General features: G+C 43.1%; 1 protein-coding gene across 1 annotated transcript; it reads left to right on the forward strand.

Moving 5' to 3' along the window:
* The first annotated feature begins 1,779 nt into the window (after positions 1–1,779).
* Positions 1,780–14,706, forward strand: LOC125591864. Its single transcript, XM_048766752.1, has 3 exons — positions 1,780–2,714; positions 2,825–3,588; positions 14,579–14,706. The coding sequence occupies exons 1-3, from the start codon at positions 1,780–1,782 to the stop codon at positions 14,704–14,706; spliced, it is 1,827 nt and encodes a 608-aa protein (XP_048622709.1).

Here is a 14,706-nt window from a genome sequence, read left to right on the forward strand (position 1 = left end):
GGCCAAGGAACATGAAAGAATTCTCACTCCACATCACGACGCCCTGGTCATATCACTCACTGTAGCGAATTGCCTGGTGCAAAGGATACTGGTAGATAATGGAAGCTCCGGCAACATCATCTTCCAGGCCGCATACAAGGATCTGGGGCTGGAGGAAAGCGCTCTAACTCAGAGGATAACCCCACTCATAAGATTTAGCGGAGAAGTCAAGCAGACCGTCGGGGAGGTGACCCTCCCGGTATACGCTGAAGGATCAACATGTCAACCAAGTTCCTTGTCGTTAATTGTGATTTATCCTACAACATGATCCTGGGACGGCCCTGGATTCACGGCATGGGAGCCGTCCCTTCGACTCTTCACCAGATGGTGAAATTCCCTACACCCTGGGGCATAAGAAGAATCAGAGGGGATCAAGAGTATTCCCGCTCCTGCTACCAGACTACTTTGAAGGGAAAGACCAAGGTCTTATAGCAATTACAGAGCAAATCTCGGGCTCATAACACCGAGGAACCGGAGGTCAAAGAAATGATGACGTGCTATTGATCGAAGGGGGCCAGACCCAACATCTCAAGGTAGGCTCCAAGCTGACCGAAGAATTAAAGAGGAGGTTAATAGACTTCCTTCGGTCTAACTCTGACTGCTTCGCTTGGTCCCATGCAGACATGCCCAGGATCGATCCGGAGATCATCATGCACAAGCTGCAGGTGGATCCCCTACATCAACCCGGCAGACAAAAGAGGAGGAAGTTTGCCCCCGAAAGGGATGTAATCATCAACGACGAAGTTAAAAGCCTGCTCGGCGCGAAGTTCATTCACGAGGTACAGTACCCAGAATGGCTAGCCAACGTGATCGTAGTCAAAAAGAAGAACGGGAAGTGGAGAGTCTGCATAGACTTCATAGACCTCAACAAGTCCTGCCCAAAGGAACCCTTTCCTCTCCCTCACATCGACAAGCTGGTCGATGCCACACCTGGGCATCAGCTGATGAGTTTCATGGACGTGTTCTCCCGCGATAATAAAATACTCATGCATCCGGAAGACCAGGAGAAGACATCCTTCCTGACATCCAGAGGGATCTATTGCTACAAAGTTGTGCCCTTTGGCCTAAAGAACGCGAGATCAACCTACTAACGACCGGCGAACATGATGTTTGCGGACCAGATAGGGTGAACCATGGAGGTCTACATCGACGACATGCTGGTCAAATCCCTAGAGGCTGAAGACCACATATCTCACCTGCAGCAAGCCTTCTCCACTCTTTGGAAGTACATCATGAAGCTCAACCCAGCTAAGTGCTCATTTGGGGTTAGTTCCGGCAAGTTCCTCGGGTACATTGTAACCCACCGGAGCATTGAAGCCAACCCGGAGAAAATTAGGGCCATTCATTCAATCCCTTCCCCGAAGAACGTCACAGAAGTCCGAAAGCTAACGGGAAGAATGGCAGCCCTGCTAAGCTAAAGGCATATCTCACCACTCCTCCTCTCATATCCAAGCCACTGCTCGGTGAGGTCCTGCTGCTATATCTAGCAGTCTCGGAGCACGCCGTAAGCACCGTCCTAGTACGCAAGGAAAAAAGCAAGCATATACTAATCTACTACGTAAGTAAGGCTCTCCTGGATGCAGAAACCCGCTACAGCCATCTAGAGAAGCTGGCCTTAGCCCTGATAGTCGCTGCCCGCAAGTTGCGGCTCTACTTTCAGGCCCACCCAATCGTGGTCGTCACCTCCTTCCCCATAAAATTGGTCCTCCACAAGCCTGAAGTCTCTAGACGCCTAGCGAAATGGGCTGTGGAACTAGGGGAATACGATGTGATTTTTTTACTACCCATAACTATAAAGTCACAGGTCCTGGCAGATTTGTGTCCGACTTCTCCCCTACCTTGCTCCCAGCTCTGGAGCAAGAAGTGCTCCTACGAAGCGAAACAAAGAAAGAGGGAGAATGGGTCCTGCATGTCGATGGATCCAACAACATCAGAGGAGCCGGGGTAGGAATAGTGCTTACCTCGCCGACAGGGAACACGGCCTCAAGGGCCTCAATTCGCAACTTCAAAGTGACCAACAACGAAAGCGAGTACAAGGCCGAAATTGCAGAGCTAACACTCGCCCATCAAATGGGGGCAGAAAACATCCAGGTCTTCGGTGACTCCCAGCGGATAATCAACCAAGTGCAGGGAGAGTACCAAGCAAAGGACGATAGCATGATCCAGTATCTGGCGGTCGCCCATCGACTCATCAAGAAATTCAAGAGTTACAAGCTCACTCAAATCCCCAGGGAGCAGAACTCGCAAGCCGATGCCCTGGCTAATCTAGGGTCTGCCCTCGAAACGAACAGCCAGATGAGCATACCCTTGCTTGTGCTTCAACAGCCAGCCACCCTGGAAGAACCCAAATCCGAAGAGGTCTCTGCTATCAAAGAGGGCGAAACCTGGATGACCCCCCTAGTCCGGTACCTAGAGAATGACGTTCTCCCGGAAGATCGCAAGGAGGCCAGAAAAATTAAGAAGCAAGCCGCAAGATATTATATCTTCAAGGAGAAGCTATACCGGAGATCCTTCTCAGGCCTGTACTTGAGATGTGTTACACCTCGAGAAGCCGCTAGAATCCTTGTAGAACTACATGAACGAGATTGTGGATCCCACTCTAGCGGCAGGAGCCTGGTGCTCTGGGGCAGAAGGGCAGGCTACTATTGGCCCACGATGGCCGCAGACGCCAACCGGCAAGCCAAACACTGCGACCAGCGTCAGAGGCACGCTCCAGATTCTAAGCTCCCTCCAGAAAACCTGAAGTCCACAAGCTCACTGTGGACTTTCAGAAAGTGGGGCACAGACATAGTGGGGAAATTCCCTATGGCGCCGGGCAGAAGGTCTTCCTTCTGGTAGTCACTGAGTACTTCTTCAAATGGGTCGAAGCAGAAGCACTCAGCCGGATAACAGACCTCCAGATTCGCAAATTCCTGTGCACAAACGTAATCACTCGCTTCGAGGTCCCCCATGAGATCGTCACCGACAATGGACCCCAGTTCACGAGCCACAACTTCAAGGAGTTCTGCAAGGACCGGGGCATAAAGCTTACCTTCACCACACCCCAACAACCCCAGTCTAACGGACAAGCCGAATCCACGAACAAGACCGTAGTCAACATGCTTAAAAAGCGACTGGAGGGTTCTCACGAGAAGTGGGCTGAAGAACTGCACAGAGTTCTCTGTGCCTACAGGACCACTCCCAAGACAGCGACGCATGAAACTCTTTACTCGCTAGTCTACGGCTCTGAGGTAATAATACCCACGGAGATGCATGTGAGAACAACAGTCTCAGGCTCTACCTCTCGAGAAGAGAATGATGAGCTGATGACGCTGAGCCTCGACCTACTCGACGAAAAGAGAGAGGCCGCTCAGCTAAGAAACTGGTCCTACCAGCAAGACGTCGCCAGGACATACAACAAGAAAGTCAGAACCAGGACCTTCCAGCAAGGGGATTGGGTTCTACGACGAGCAGAAAAAACGACAGGGAAGCTCACCCCCGGATGGGAAGGACCCTATAAGGTAATCGGGGTGCGGAGAGTAGGATCCCACATGCTACAAGATGGCAAAGGTAAAATACACACTACAAGAAAACAGCGGTATTCTGACGGACATTCCGACGGAAAATGAAATCCTCGGAATATACCGAGGAATTTCCGAGGAAACACAAAATTGGGGTTCCTCGGAATTTCCTCGGAATATACCGACGGAATTCCGAGGAAACCTCAGTCCGTCGGAATATTCCGAGGAAATTCCGAGGAACAATGTGTTCCTCGGAAAAAACCGATGAATTCCGAGGAAATATTATAGCCGTTGGAGAGCCGTTGGGGGATTTTACAAAATTCCGAGGAAATTCCGACGAACTAGCCTTTTCCGTCAGAATTCCGTCGGAATTTCCTCGGTATGTCGGCAGGATTTAAACTATAAATACAAGGACTCCTCTTCCTCTTCTTTCACTCCATATCTTCATCCTCCCTCTTACTCTATTTACACACGAATTTGATTCATAAAAAATATGTCTTCTTCAAATTATTTTCGTTCTTGGATCGATCGACCTCATTTGGATCCGAACACGAGATTGCTTACGGAAGAATACCAACGAGGTATAACCGAATTCATGGGGTTAGTTCACCGACAACGGGAAGCAAAAACAGGTATGTTAAGATGTCCTTGCTCTAATTGTAAAAATAGAAAGGTTATTAAAGAGTGGGATGTTTGGACTCATCTATATTTGAGTGGGTTTACACGAAGTTACAAAATTTGGTATCATCATGGGGAAACTGATTATGAACATGGTAGTACTAGCGAACCTCAGCCAGCGGTTAGATTAGAAGAACCAATTAGAACGGATGTAGATTATGGTGTAGGTACTGAGCAGATGGTAAATGATCATTTTAGAGGGGAAGATTTACCCAATGCAGAAGCTAGGAGATTTTATGATATGTTGGATGCTGGAAAGCAACCATTGTACGAAGGTTGCAGAGATGGTCATTCAGCTTTATCATCTGCTACAAGATTGATGGGCATTAAAACAGATTATAATTTGGCTGAAGACTGTGTGGATGCGATTGCTGATTTTGTAAAAGGTATTCTACCCGAGGATAATGTAGCTCCTGGTTCATACTACGAGGTTCAGAAACTCGTAGCTGGTCTTGGTTTATCGTATCAGGTAATAGATGTATGCAGCGACAACTGCATGATTTATTGGAGGGCGGATGAACAGCGGGTTACATGCAAATTTTGTGGAAAGCCTCGTTATAAAGATACGAGTGGAAGAGTTCCAGTGCCATATAAAAGGATGTGGTATTTACCTTTGACGGAAAGGTTGCAGAGGTTGTATCTGTCTGAACGCACAGCGCAACCAATGAGATGGCATGCGGAGCACTCAACAGATGGTGAGATCAGACATCCTTCAGATGCAAAAGCGTGGAAGCATTTCCAATCAAAGTATCCCGACTTTGCGTATGAGAGAAGAAATGTCTACCTTGGATTATGTACTGATGGTTTCAGTCCGTTTGGCAAGAGTGGAAGACAGTATTCTCTATGGCCCGTCATTCTTACACCATACAACCTCCCCCCAAACTTGTGCTTGCGACGAGAGTTTTTGTTTCTCTCGATTCTCGTTCCCGGACCAGAGCATCCTAAGAGATCACTTGATGTGTTTCTTCAGCCACTAATATATGAGTTGCAACAACTATGGGCTCAAGGTGCTGAAACATACGATGTTTCGTGTAAAGAAAACTTTCAAATGCGGGCAGTACTAATGTGGACAATAAGTGATTTTCCAGCATATGGTATGTTGTCTGGATGGACAACGCATGGAAGGCTATCATGTCCATATTGTCAAGATAACACTGATGCTTTCCAACTAAAACACGGAAGGAAAACGTGTTGGTTTGACTGTCACAGGAGATTCCTACCACCTGATCATCCATATCGTAGGAGTAGGAATTTGTTTACGAAGAACAAGAGGGTGTTTGACAGTCCACCTCCGGAAATTTGTGGGAAAGATTTGAAGATACAACTAAGAGATTTTGGTGCAGAAAGGACGCCAGAAGTCGGTGGACATGAGCGTTTTCCGGTAGATGCTGTTGGAGAACTACATAACTGGCACAAAAAAAGTATTTTCTGGGATCTGCCATACTGGGAGGATCATCTGCTAAGGCATAATTTAGATGTCATGCATATTGAGAAGAACTTTTTTGACAATCTCATGAACACGATCCTTAATGTTCAAGGTAAAACAAAGGATAATTTGAAGTCAAGACTGGATTTAGTCGATATATGTGCTCGTTCAGAACTTCATGTTGATGAGAATGGTAGGGCTCCTTTTCCCATATACCGACTTGATGCAGCGGGAAAAGATGCGTTCTTTGATTGGATTTCAAACGATGTGGAATTTCCAGACGGTTACGCATCAAATTTGCGTAACTGTATCGACAGAAAGGAAGGAAAGTTTACTGGCTTGAAAAGCCACGATTGCCATGTAATGATGCAGCGCCTCCTTCCGTTCGCCTTCAAGGAACTATTACCACGAAATGTTCATGAAGCAATTGCAGGGATAAGTGGTTTCTTCCGCGATTTATGCACGAGATCAGTGACTCTTGAAGGTATTGAAAATTTGAAGACTAACATAGCCGTGATTCAGTGCAACCTTGAGAAGATATTTCCTCCCTCATTTTTTGATGTTATGGAGCATCTTGTTATTCACCTGGCAAGAGAATTGGAACTTGGTGGTCCTGTGCAGTATAGATGGATGTATCTGTATGAGCGGTATATGTTCCATTTGAAGAAGATGGTGAAAAATTTAAGTAGGGTGGAAGGTTCTATAGTCGCACAGATGATCAATGAAGAAACTTCAAACTTTGCCGAGTACTACTTTCCAGCAGAAGTTCAGACCAAAAACAGAAGACCTGCTCGGCATGATGATAGAGGCGAACGGGCAACATATCATGTTACGGTTCCAGACATTTTCACAGATGTTGGACGACTTAGCGGAAAACCAAAGGACCGTCGACTTACTGAGCAGGAGCGCAGTCATTTGCAAACATATTTGCTCACCAACTGCGAAGACGTTCTTCAATATGAGAGGTAAATAAATGAGCTTACAAATTTTTATTTTAACAAGTTGAAATTTAAATCTTAATTAATTACATTATTGTCATCATATACAGGATTTTCATGGCAGAAAAGCGGTTCGAGTATAGATACGCCACAGAGGACGAACTAGAAGAAATGAAGCAGAGAGAATTTAGTGGATGGATGTTTACTTATGTGAGTGCTTTAAACAAATTAAAATATATTTTATCACATATTTATACTAATTCACATTTATTGATATAATATATATATATGTGCTATTAATAGGTGTCTGCTGGTTTGGCCAGAGGTGAAACATTTGACGATTGGATACGTGAGATGGTCGTTGGACCAAACTTTGTTGTGAAGTCATATCCGAGATTTTGTACTCGAGGATATGCATTCACAACTCAGAAGAGGAGACGTTCGAGTACGACTTATGATGCTGGCGTTTGTTCTGCATCAGGAGATGATGTATACTACGGACACATACATGAGATTTTGGAAATTAAGTATTTGGGCATGGTTGGATTGCGCTGTACTGTTTTCTATTGTGATTGGCACGACAACACCCCAGATCGAGGTGTGAGAACAGATGCATTTGGTGTTACATCAGTAAATTCGAGGCGAAAGCTGCAATATTATGATCCTTTCATTCTTGCTTCTCAGGCCGATCAGGTAATTAAATGTTAATTATTCAGAATGATTCATCATCATGTGTATTAATTTATAATTTTTCTAAATGTTACAGGTTTGTTATATCAAGTACCCCCGGGTAAGGAACAGAGATGATCCATGGGTTACTGTTACAAGACTCAACCCGAGAGGCCGAGTTCAGGGAAGTTCTGAGCTGGAAGACCCACTACAACCATGCACATCCGGCAACTTAAGTGTAGCAGAAGATTTAGCTGGAGTTGGCCTTGTAGTCGATTTAACCGACTTTGGAGAGGAAGCCGTCGTTCACGTAGAGGATGAACCAGTGATTGGAGAGTTTCACCAAGATCCAGATTCAGATTCATCTGGTGATGATGACTCGGAAACAGACTACCATTGAACTTATTATTATTTTTTTTTTAAAAATACCGAGGAAATTCCGAGGAACACTTGATATAACCTCTTTCCTCGGATAATAGTTATTTGGTTTATCTAGCAAGGCAAAGCTGAATACGAATTAAAAACTACTCAGAACACAACCAAATAAAACGAAGAAACCATGTAAAAGAAATACGAACTCATAATTAAGAAACCCAAAAAAAACTCAGTTCAAAATTAACAGAAAATAAGACCATAAAACGTTAGAATAGAAAAGAAAATAAAATAGCCGGTGATAGCTCCTACTCCTCGTCTCCTGCTCCAGATGTTCCTGCATCGTTGGGTCTCTTGGACCTCTTTCTTACCCTGTGTGTACCACTCGAACCCGAACCAGAGCTGGATGGAGAGTTGTCCCGATGAACTACATCATCCTTTTGGCAACGACACGGCCTGATACGTGAAATGGCAGCCCAGATCTTGTGTAGCATGTCGTTGTTTGTCTTTATGCTCTGATCTCTCCAATGTTGTTGCTGGCGCGAAGTGGCGTTCGGTGGAAGCTCTTGCAGCTTGTACTGGCTGGAGTCTGATGGGAGTAGCTGATGGGGTTGTGAATCATCTGGAATGGCTTGTGCAGCCTCATCTTCTCCTTCTTCATCAACCACGCCCTTGCCTTTGGTCTGATATTTTGGCGTGAAGAAGGATGGCTTGTCTACTAGTGCGGTAGCAGGGGGTAGGAACTCAACTGCAGCCTCTGAAAGTAGAGAAGTCAGACCGATCTGAGGCAGGTGGCAGTAGAGTGTTTTCTTCGCTCGGTCCTGGAATACGTAGACGTAAGGACCATCCCGATGGATCCTCGAGTGGGGACCAGCTATGAACTCCTTACTTACTAGAGAAATGACATCCAGGTAGTTCCAAGCAATGTTGTTCGATCTGTCCAGTGCTACCTGCTGGTTCTTGCAGTCTACACCCACATGTCTAAGGATCCGAGTAATCACTGCACCAAATCCACATGCATTGCTCTTGGATTTGGTTACTTTCCCCTTGTATCCTGCTAAGTTTGCGGCCAGCACCGCTCCCATGTTGAAGGCAGTAGCAGGTGGGAATGTAGAGTTTCCAAATGCCGGTAGCAAATGCCTCACACCTTGGTACAGGAGGCACAACTCCCATTGCGTGACTGATGCGGCTGTGGTTGTCCCGTATAGCAATGAGCCAATGAGGCGTGTGGCATATCTCAGTACTGGGCTCCGGATAAGTGACTCCTTTGCCTGAGAAGATCTATAAACCCCTGTGCCAATCGTTTCCCAGAAGTTCAACAGCTCTGAAGTCCAATAAAGACCAGATGTCCTCTCCCCTGCACTCAATCCAAATAGTCCGCAGAGGTCTGTGAAAGATACCTCATAGTATACTTTCTGCACTACGAATGCCAGAAAACCTTCCTGATGGCTATCATCGGGACGGGTGACGTATGCGGATGCTATGAACTGGCGTACCAACTCCGGATAAGTGGGTTCGTTGAGGTTGCATAGTTGGCCTAGACCCATGTTCTGGAACAGTCCTTCAATGTCTGCTTGGATTCCCAATATTGTCATCGTCTCAGGACATGCTAGTTGTGTAGCCGGAACGGCTACCTTCTTCATGTTGTTGTAGTGGGTGGTATCAGACTTATCCCACTTCTTTGGCCTTTGCTTCTCCAGCTGAGACGAACCCTCTTCTTGTGTGTTCTTCTTTGCTGACATTTTCGTGCGCTTCATTCTCTACAAAATAGAATCATTGCTCTCAACATGGTTATAATCAATTAAGAACTCAAAGCAACATGAAAATGAAAAGCGAAATCGAGTTGTGATAAAAAAAAACCAAATTGAAAAAAATTCTCAATCCCTAAATCATCTCAAATCCTGTTCCAAACTCGTTGATCACAGACAATTGTGTTCTATTCCATGTTTAAACATCTGTTTCATGCATATTTGATCAAGGAATCAACACGGAAATAAGAAATTCACAAAACCCAAAAATTGCTCAAGAACACGATTTCAGAATGTGGAGATTCGCGGAGTATACCTGTCTTAGGGTGAAGACGAGTGTAGGAATCAGGTAGAGCTCGAAAAATCAAGTGGAATGGAGTCCAAAATTGTTCAAATCGGATGATTATAGAGAGAGAAAGGGGGGGGGGCGAATTATAGGGGAAATCGGAGGGGATGAGAGTTCTAAGGTTTAGATCCAGAAAAGGTCGGGTTTTGCCTTATAATTCTGTTTTCCGAACACGCATCGATCGATGCATTTTTGTTCTATAACGCATCGATCGATGCGTTTTTAAAAAAACATACAAGATTTTCCGAGGACATTCCGAGGAACAATTGAGATTCTCGATCGATCGATGGGATACTCTCATCGATCGATCACAATCTTACGGCCCGGTCCATCTTTGTAATCGATCGATTTGTTTTTGTTCAGAAACGCATCGATCGATGCGTTTTTAAAAAAACATACAAGATTTTCCGAGGACATTCCGAGGAACAATTGAGATTCTCGATCGATCGATGGGATACTCTCATCGATCGATCACAATCTTACGGCCCGGTCCATCTTTGTAATCGATCGATTTGTTTTTGTTCAAAACGCATCGATCGATGCGTTTTTAAAAAAACATACAAGATTTTCCGAGGACATTCCGAGGAACAATTGAGATTCTCGATCGATCGATGGGATACTCTCATCGATCGATCACAATCTTATGGCCCGGTCCATCTTAGTAATCGATCGATTTGTTTTTGTTCAAAAACGCATCGATCGATGCGTTTATTTAAAAAAAAATTACGTTTTGAAACCCCAAACACTAGTTCCTCGGAATTTCCTCGGAATATTCCGAGGAAATTTCGAGGAAGAAGAGGGTTTCCTCGGAGTTTCCTCGGAATAATCCGAGGAAATTCCGAGGAAATAGGGTTTTTAAACCGAAAACAACGTTTTGCCGTTTGAATAACACCTATATAACCCTTATTAAGTGTCTTACGTTCATTATGAAGTCAAAAATTTGTTCCTTACCGTATAATTAACACTTTTCCGATTGTATGAACGAAATCTCGCAACATAAGACAAACACTTATACCTTTTAATGAACGGTAAAGGGAATACTTTCAATTAGTTTTAAAATTTTTTATTTCATGGTTTATGCTCATCTATACAAAGAATCCTCAATGGTATGCATTACAATTGTATAAGAAATGAAATACGGCAAAAAAAATTGATGTTTTGAAACCCCAAACACTAGTTCCTCGGTATTTCCTCGGAATATTTCGAGGAAATTCCGACGGATATTTTACTATTCGTCGGAATTTCCTCGGAATATTTTCATTTTACCGGGCAAATATTTCGCGAAAATTGAAATTAGAATTCCGACGGAATTCCGACGGATAATGTCCGTCGGACCCTAGGTTTTATAACCACGAGCCCTTCTTCTTCCCCATTTCTCTCTTCTTCCTCTGCGCAAATCCTCTCTTCTCTCCGGCGATTTCCCCCTGAAATCCGACGATATCTCCGGCGATCTCCCTCTTCTTTTACACAAATCATTTAAGGACCCTATCCCACTCTCTTAGGTTCTATTTGTTATGTTTTTGTGTGGTTTTGATAGATTTTTTTAGGGTGATTGGTTAGGATTGTGATTTGGTTGTATAATAGGTTTAGAATTGTGATTTGGTTGAATGATTTGTTTTGTTGAATTGATTTAGAATTTTTTTATAATTTTTTTTTTGTATTTATAAAATCGATTTTTGTATATAAAATCGATTTTTGTATTTTACAAAACGATTTTTCTATATAAATTCAATTTTTTGGACTTTACAAAAAAAAATTTTCTATATAAATTCGATTTTTTGGATTTTACAAAACATTTTAAATATCTATAAAACTTTTTTTGTGATTAAAAACTATTATTTGGGATTTAAAAATATTTTTAATATATATATTATTAAAACTATTTTTTTGTAATTATTAAAATATTTTTATTTATTACAACTATTTTTTGTTTATTAGAACTATTTTTATATATTTATTAAAAATTTTAATATATATAAATCTTTTTTTGTGATTAAATTATTTGGGATTTTTTTTTAAAAAAAATTAATTTATATATTTCTGTATTTATTAAATATATTTTTTAAATTTACAGGTCTCATGATGATCAGACCCGGCCTCGACAGCGTCGTGGTCGTGGTGGTACGGGGAGCCAGTCTCGGGATTCCAGCCATTTTCAGGATTCCCCTTCGCCCCACAGCTCCAACCATACATCTCCCTCTGCTGCACCCGCTCCTGCTCCTCTCGCTCCCGCTGCTGCATCCGCTCCTGTTCCTCCGGGTCCTCCGGGAGTGATGCGTGTTGCGGAGTTGGTTCAACAGCCCGGTCGTGACCATCTTCCGTATCTCACTCCGTATCCACATGGACGGGGTCAAACATGGTAATTAAACATTTTTTTTTCTTTAAATTTGGATTCATTATTAACCGTTTGTTCTTTTAATAAGGTTCAACCGATCCGGGAACGGGATCAGCGCATGGATCAACCGTATGATGTACTCGGCCCTCGACAGTGGACATCCGACTTTCACTCACTTCCCAACCGACAAGCAGGTTCTGTGGTTTCGTCAGTTTGCGGTAAGTATTCTAATTTTTTACTTATATTTTTAATCTTTAATATAAATTTTCTACTAATTGTGTTTTTTTTTCAGCAAGAGTTCAACTGGAATTCCGATGAGACGCTCTTTATCTATCACCACTTCGTCCATAAAGTAATGGACAACTATGGGAAGCAGATCCACGAGTGGAAGAAGAAGTGGGAAATCAATAAGGTTCGATTTAATTTATTAAACCATTTTTTAATTTATTAAACTATTTTTTAATTTATTAAACTTTTTCTTTTTTTTTTATTAAAAGGTCCCAAAGTCGATGAACGACACGGTCTGGAAGGAGTTGTGTGCGCATTGGGATAAGGAAGAGACGAAAGAAACTTCTTCCACCAACTCCACCAACCGCAGGAGCGACCGTAAAGGGAAGGGCATCTACAAGCATAACTTGGGTGCTCAATCTATTGCCACTCTCGGAGATCGCATGGTAAGTTCAACCGCTTTTTCTTCAATTATTTGAGTTTCAGAATTTAAATTTATTGTGCATTTCTTCTAATTTCTAATGTTTCTTTAATTTATGTTTTTTTTCAAGGCGGAAGAAAATGATGGCGAGCCGGTTGATGATCTCGCCCTAATGAGGAGGGCGTATACCAACAAGAAGACCGGCCAGATTGATGACGGTCTTGTGAGGGACGTGGTCGACCTGGTCCAAACTCAGGTGGTAGACGAAGTGTCTCAGCTTCAAACCGAGGATGACGCTTCGACGGCTTCGACCAACTTGTCCCGGTTTCGAATCAACGAAATCGTTGAATCCGTAAGTTCTTTGTTTTTAAAAGTTCAATTCATTAATTTCTTGGTTTAAATTTCTAAATTTGGCTTTTTTCTATTCAGTCGGTTCCAAAGAAGAAGGGACGTTTGGTCGGTTTGGGTCGTCGCACCCGGTCGGTTCCCTCTTCTTCTGCACCACCGCCCTTTGTTGATCCAGAAGTACTTACGGCCCAGTTGAAGGACAAAGATGATCGTATATCTTTGTTGGAGACCCAGATGGCGGCTCAACAGGCGGGCTATGAGGCACAGAGGAGGCTGAACCAGCAAATGATGGAGATGATGCAGAGGATGTACCCGAACGAGGTGTTCCCAGACGTGCCAGACCCGTAGTTTTTTTTTTTCCACAAACTCGGAATGTTTTATTTTTATTTGTGAAACTTTGAATATTAATTAATATGATTTCAATTTTACTTTTAATTTCATATTTTCGAATTTAAATTTCAGAAATTTTATTTTTTTAAAAAAATTAATATTTTTTACATTCCGAGGAAATTAATTATATTTTTCACTTGATCGATCAATGCGTTTTTGAACAAAAAAGCATCGATCGATGCGTTTTTTAAAAAACGTTCGGGCTATACCGAGGGACAGGTTCCTCTGTTTATTCCGAGGAACTGTTCCCTCGGTATATTCCGAGGAACTGGTCCCTCGGAATATACCGAGGGAAAAGTTCCTCGGAATAAACCGAGGAAAAGGTCCGTCGGTATACTCCTATCGATCGATGTATATATGTCCAAACACGAATCGATCGATGAACTTCCGAGGAATTATACCGACGAAGTTCTCCCTCGGTATATTCCGAGGACATTTCCGACAAACTAGTGATCCTCGGAATTTCCTCGGAAATTTATTTCCTCGGAATTCCGTCGGAAAATTCCGAGGGATTTCCGAGGAAAAAAGAAATTCCGAGGAATTATTTCCGACGACGTGTTTCGTCGGTATGTCGTCGGAATAACGATATTCCGACGAAATTCCGACGATTTTTTCCCTCAGAATCCTTGATGTTTTCTTGTAGTGACAACCCAACTGCTGAAACGCCCTGCACCTCAAAGCCTATTATTTTTAATATGGTCTCCGAACCATGATTTCTACTATCTTACTATATACTATTTAGGCATTATGGTTTCGTACTCCTATGTATGCTAAACGTCTCCGGACAAAGCTTATAATAAAAATAGTTCCGACTATAAGGACAGTAGGAAAATCACTATACTTAAAGGGGCATACGAGCTGGATCAGGTCTCCAGAGACCTCCGTTCCTGCCCTTATCAAAAAGTGCCACGTCCACTAAAAATAAAAATGGGTATTAAACATAAAGCAGGAATGGGTATGGTCAAGTCTGAGCAGAAAATCAAAATGGGTATGAGACATAAAGCGGGAATGGGTATGCGCATGCCTGAGTATGCTGTCAAAACTACCTAAAACCCATGTGTAGCCTAAGGCGCATCGGGGTCCCTAGAGTACCGCATGTGAAAGTACCTATGTTAAATCACTACGTGCTATACAATACAGGAAACACTGGGTATACTTGCAAAAGTACTGTGAAATACAGGGAGAAAAAGTGCAAAAGTCTGGGAGCACCTCATAATCTCTGCTTATCTAGACGTGGAAAGCAGCAAAGCCTGGCACTTGGGTCATAA

This window comes from Brassica napus, chromosome C8 (assembly GCF_020379485.1).
Source record: "Brassica napus cultivar Da-Ae chromosome C8, Da-Ae, whole genome shotgun sequence".
NCBI lineage: Eukaryota > Viridiplantae > Streptophyta > Magnoliopsida > Brassicales > Brassicaceae > Brassica > Brassica napus.

What these genes read in the sequence shown, in the direction of transcription:
- LOC125591864 (XM_048766752.1), top strand. Translation starts at nt 1,780, where the DNA reads ATGGGCTGTGGAACTAGGGGAATACGATGTGATTTTTTTACTACCCAT. An exon ending in ATGGCCGCAGACGCCAACCG is followed by an intron (nt 2,715 to 2,824) that starts GCAAGCCAAACA and finishes AGTGGGGCACAG; the next exon opens with ACATAGTGGGGAAATTCCCT. An exon ending in CATGCTACAAGATGGCAAAG is followed by an intron (nt 3,589 to 14,578) that starts GTAAAATACACA and finishes TATACAATACAG; the next exon opens with GAAACACTGGGTATACTTGC.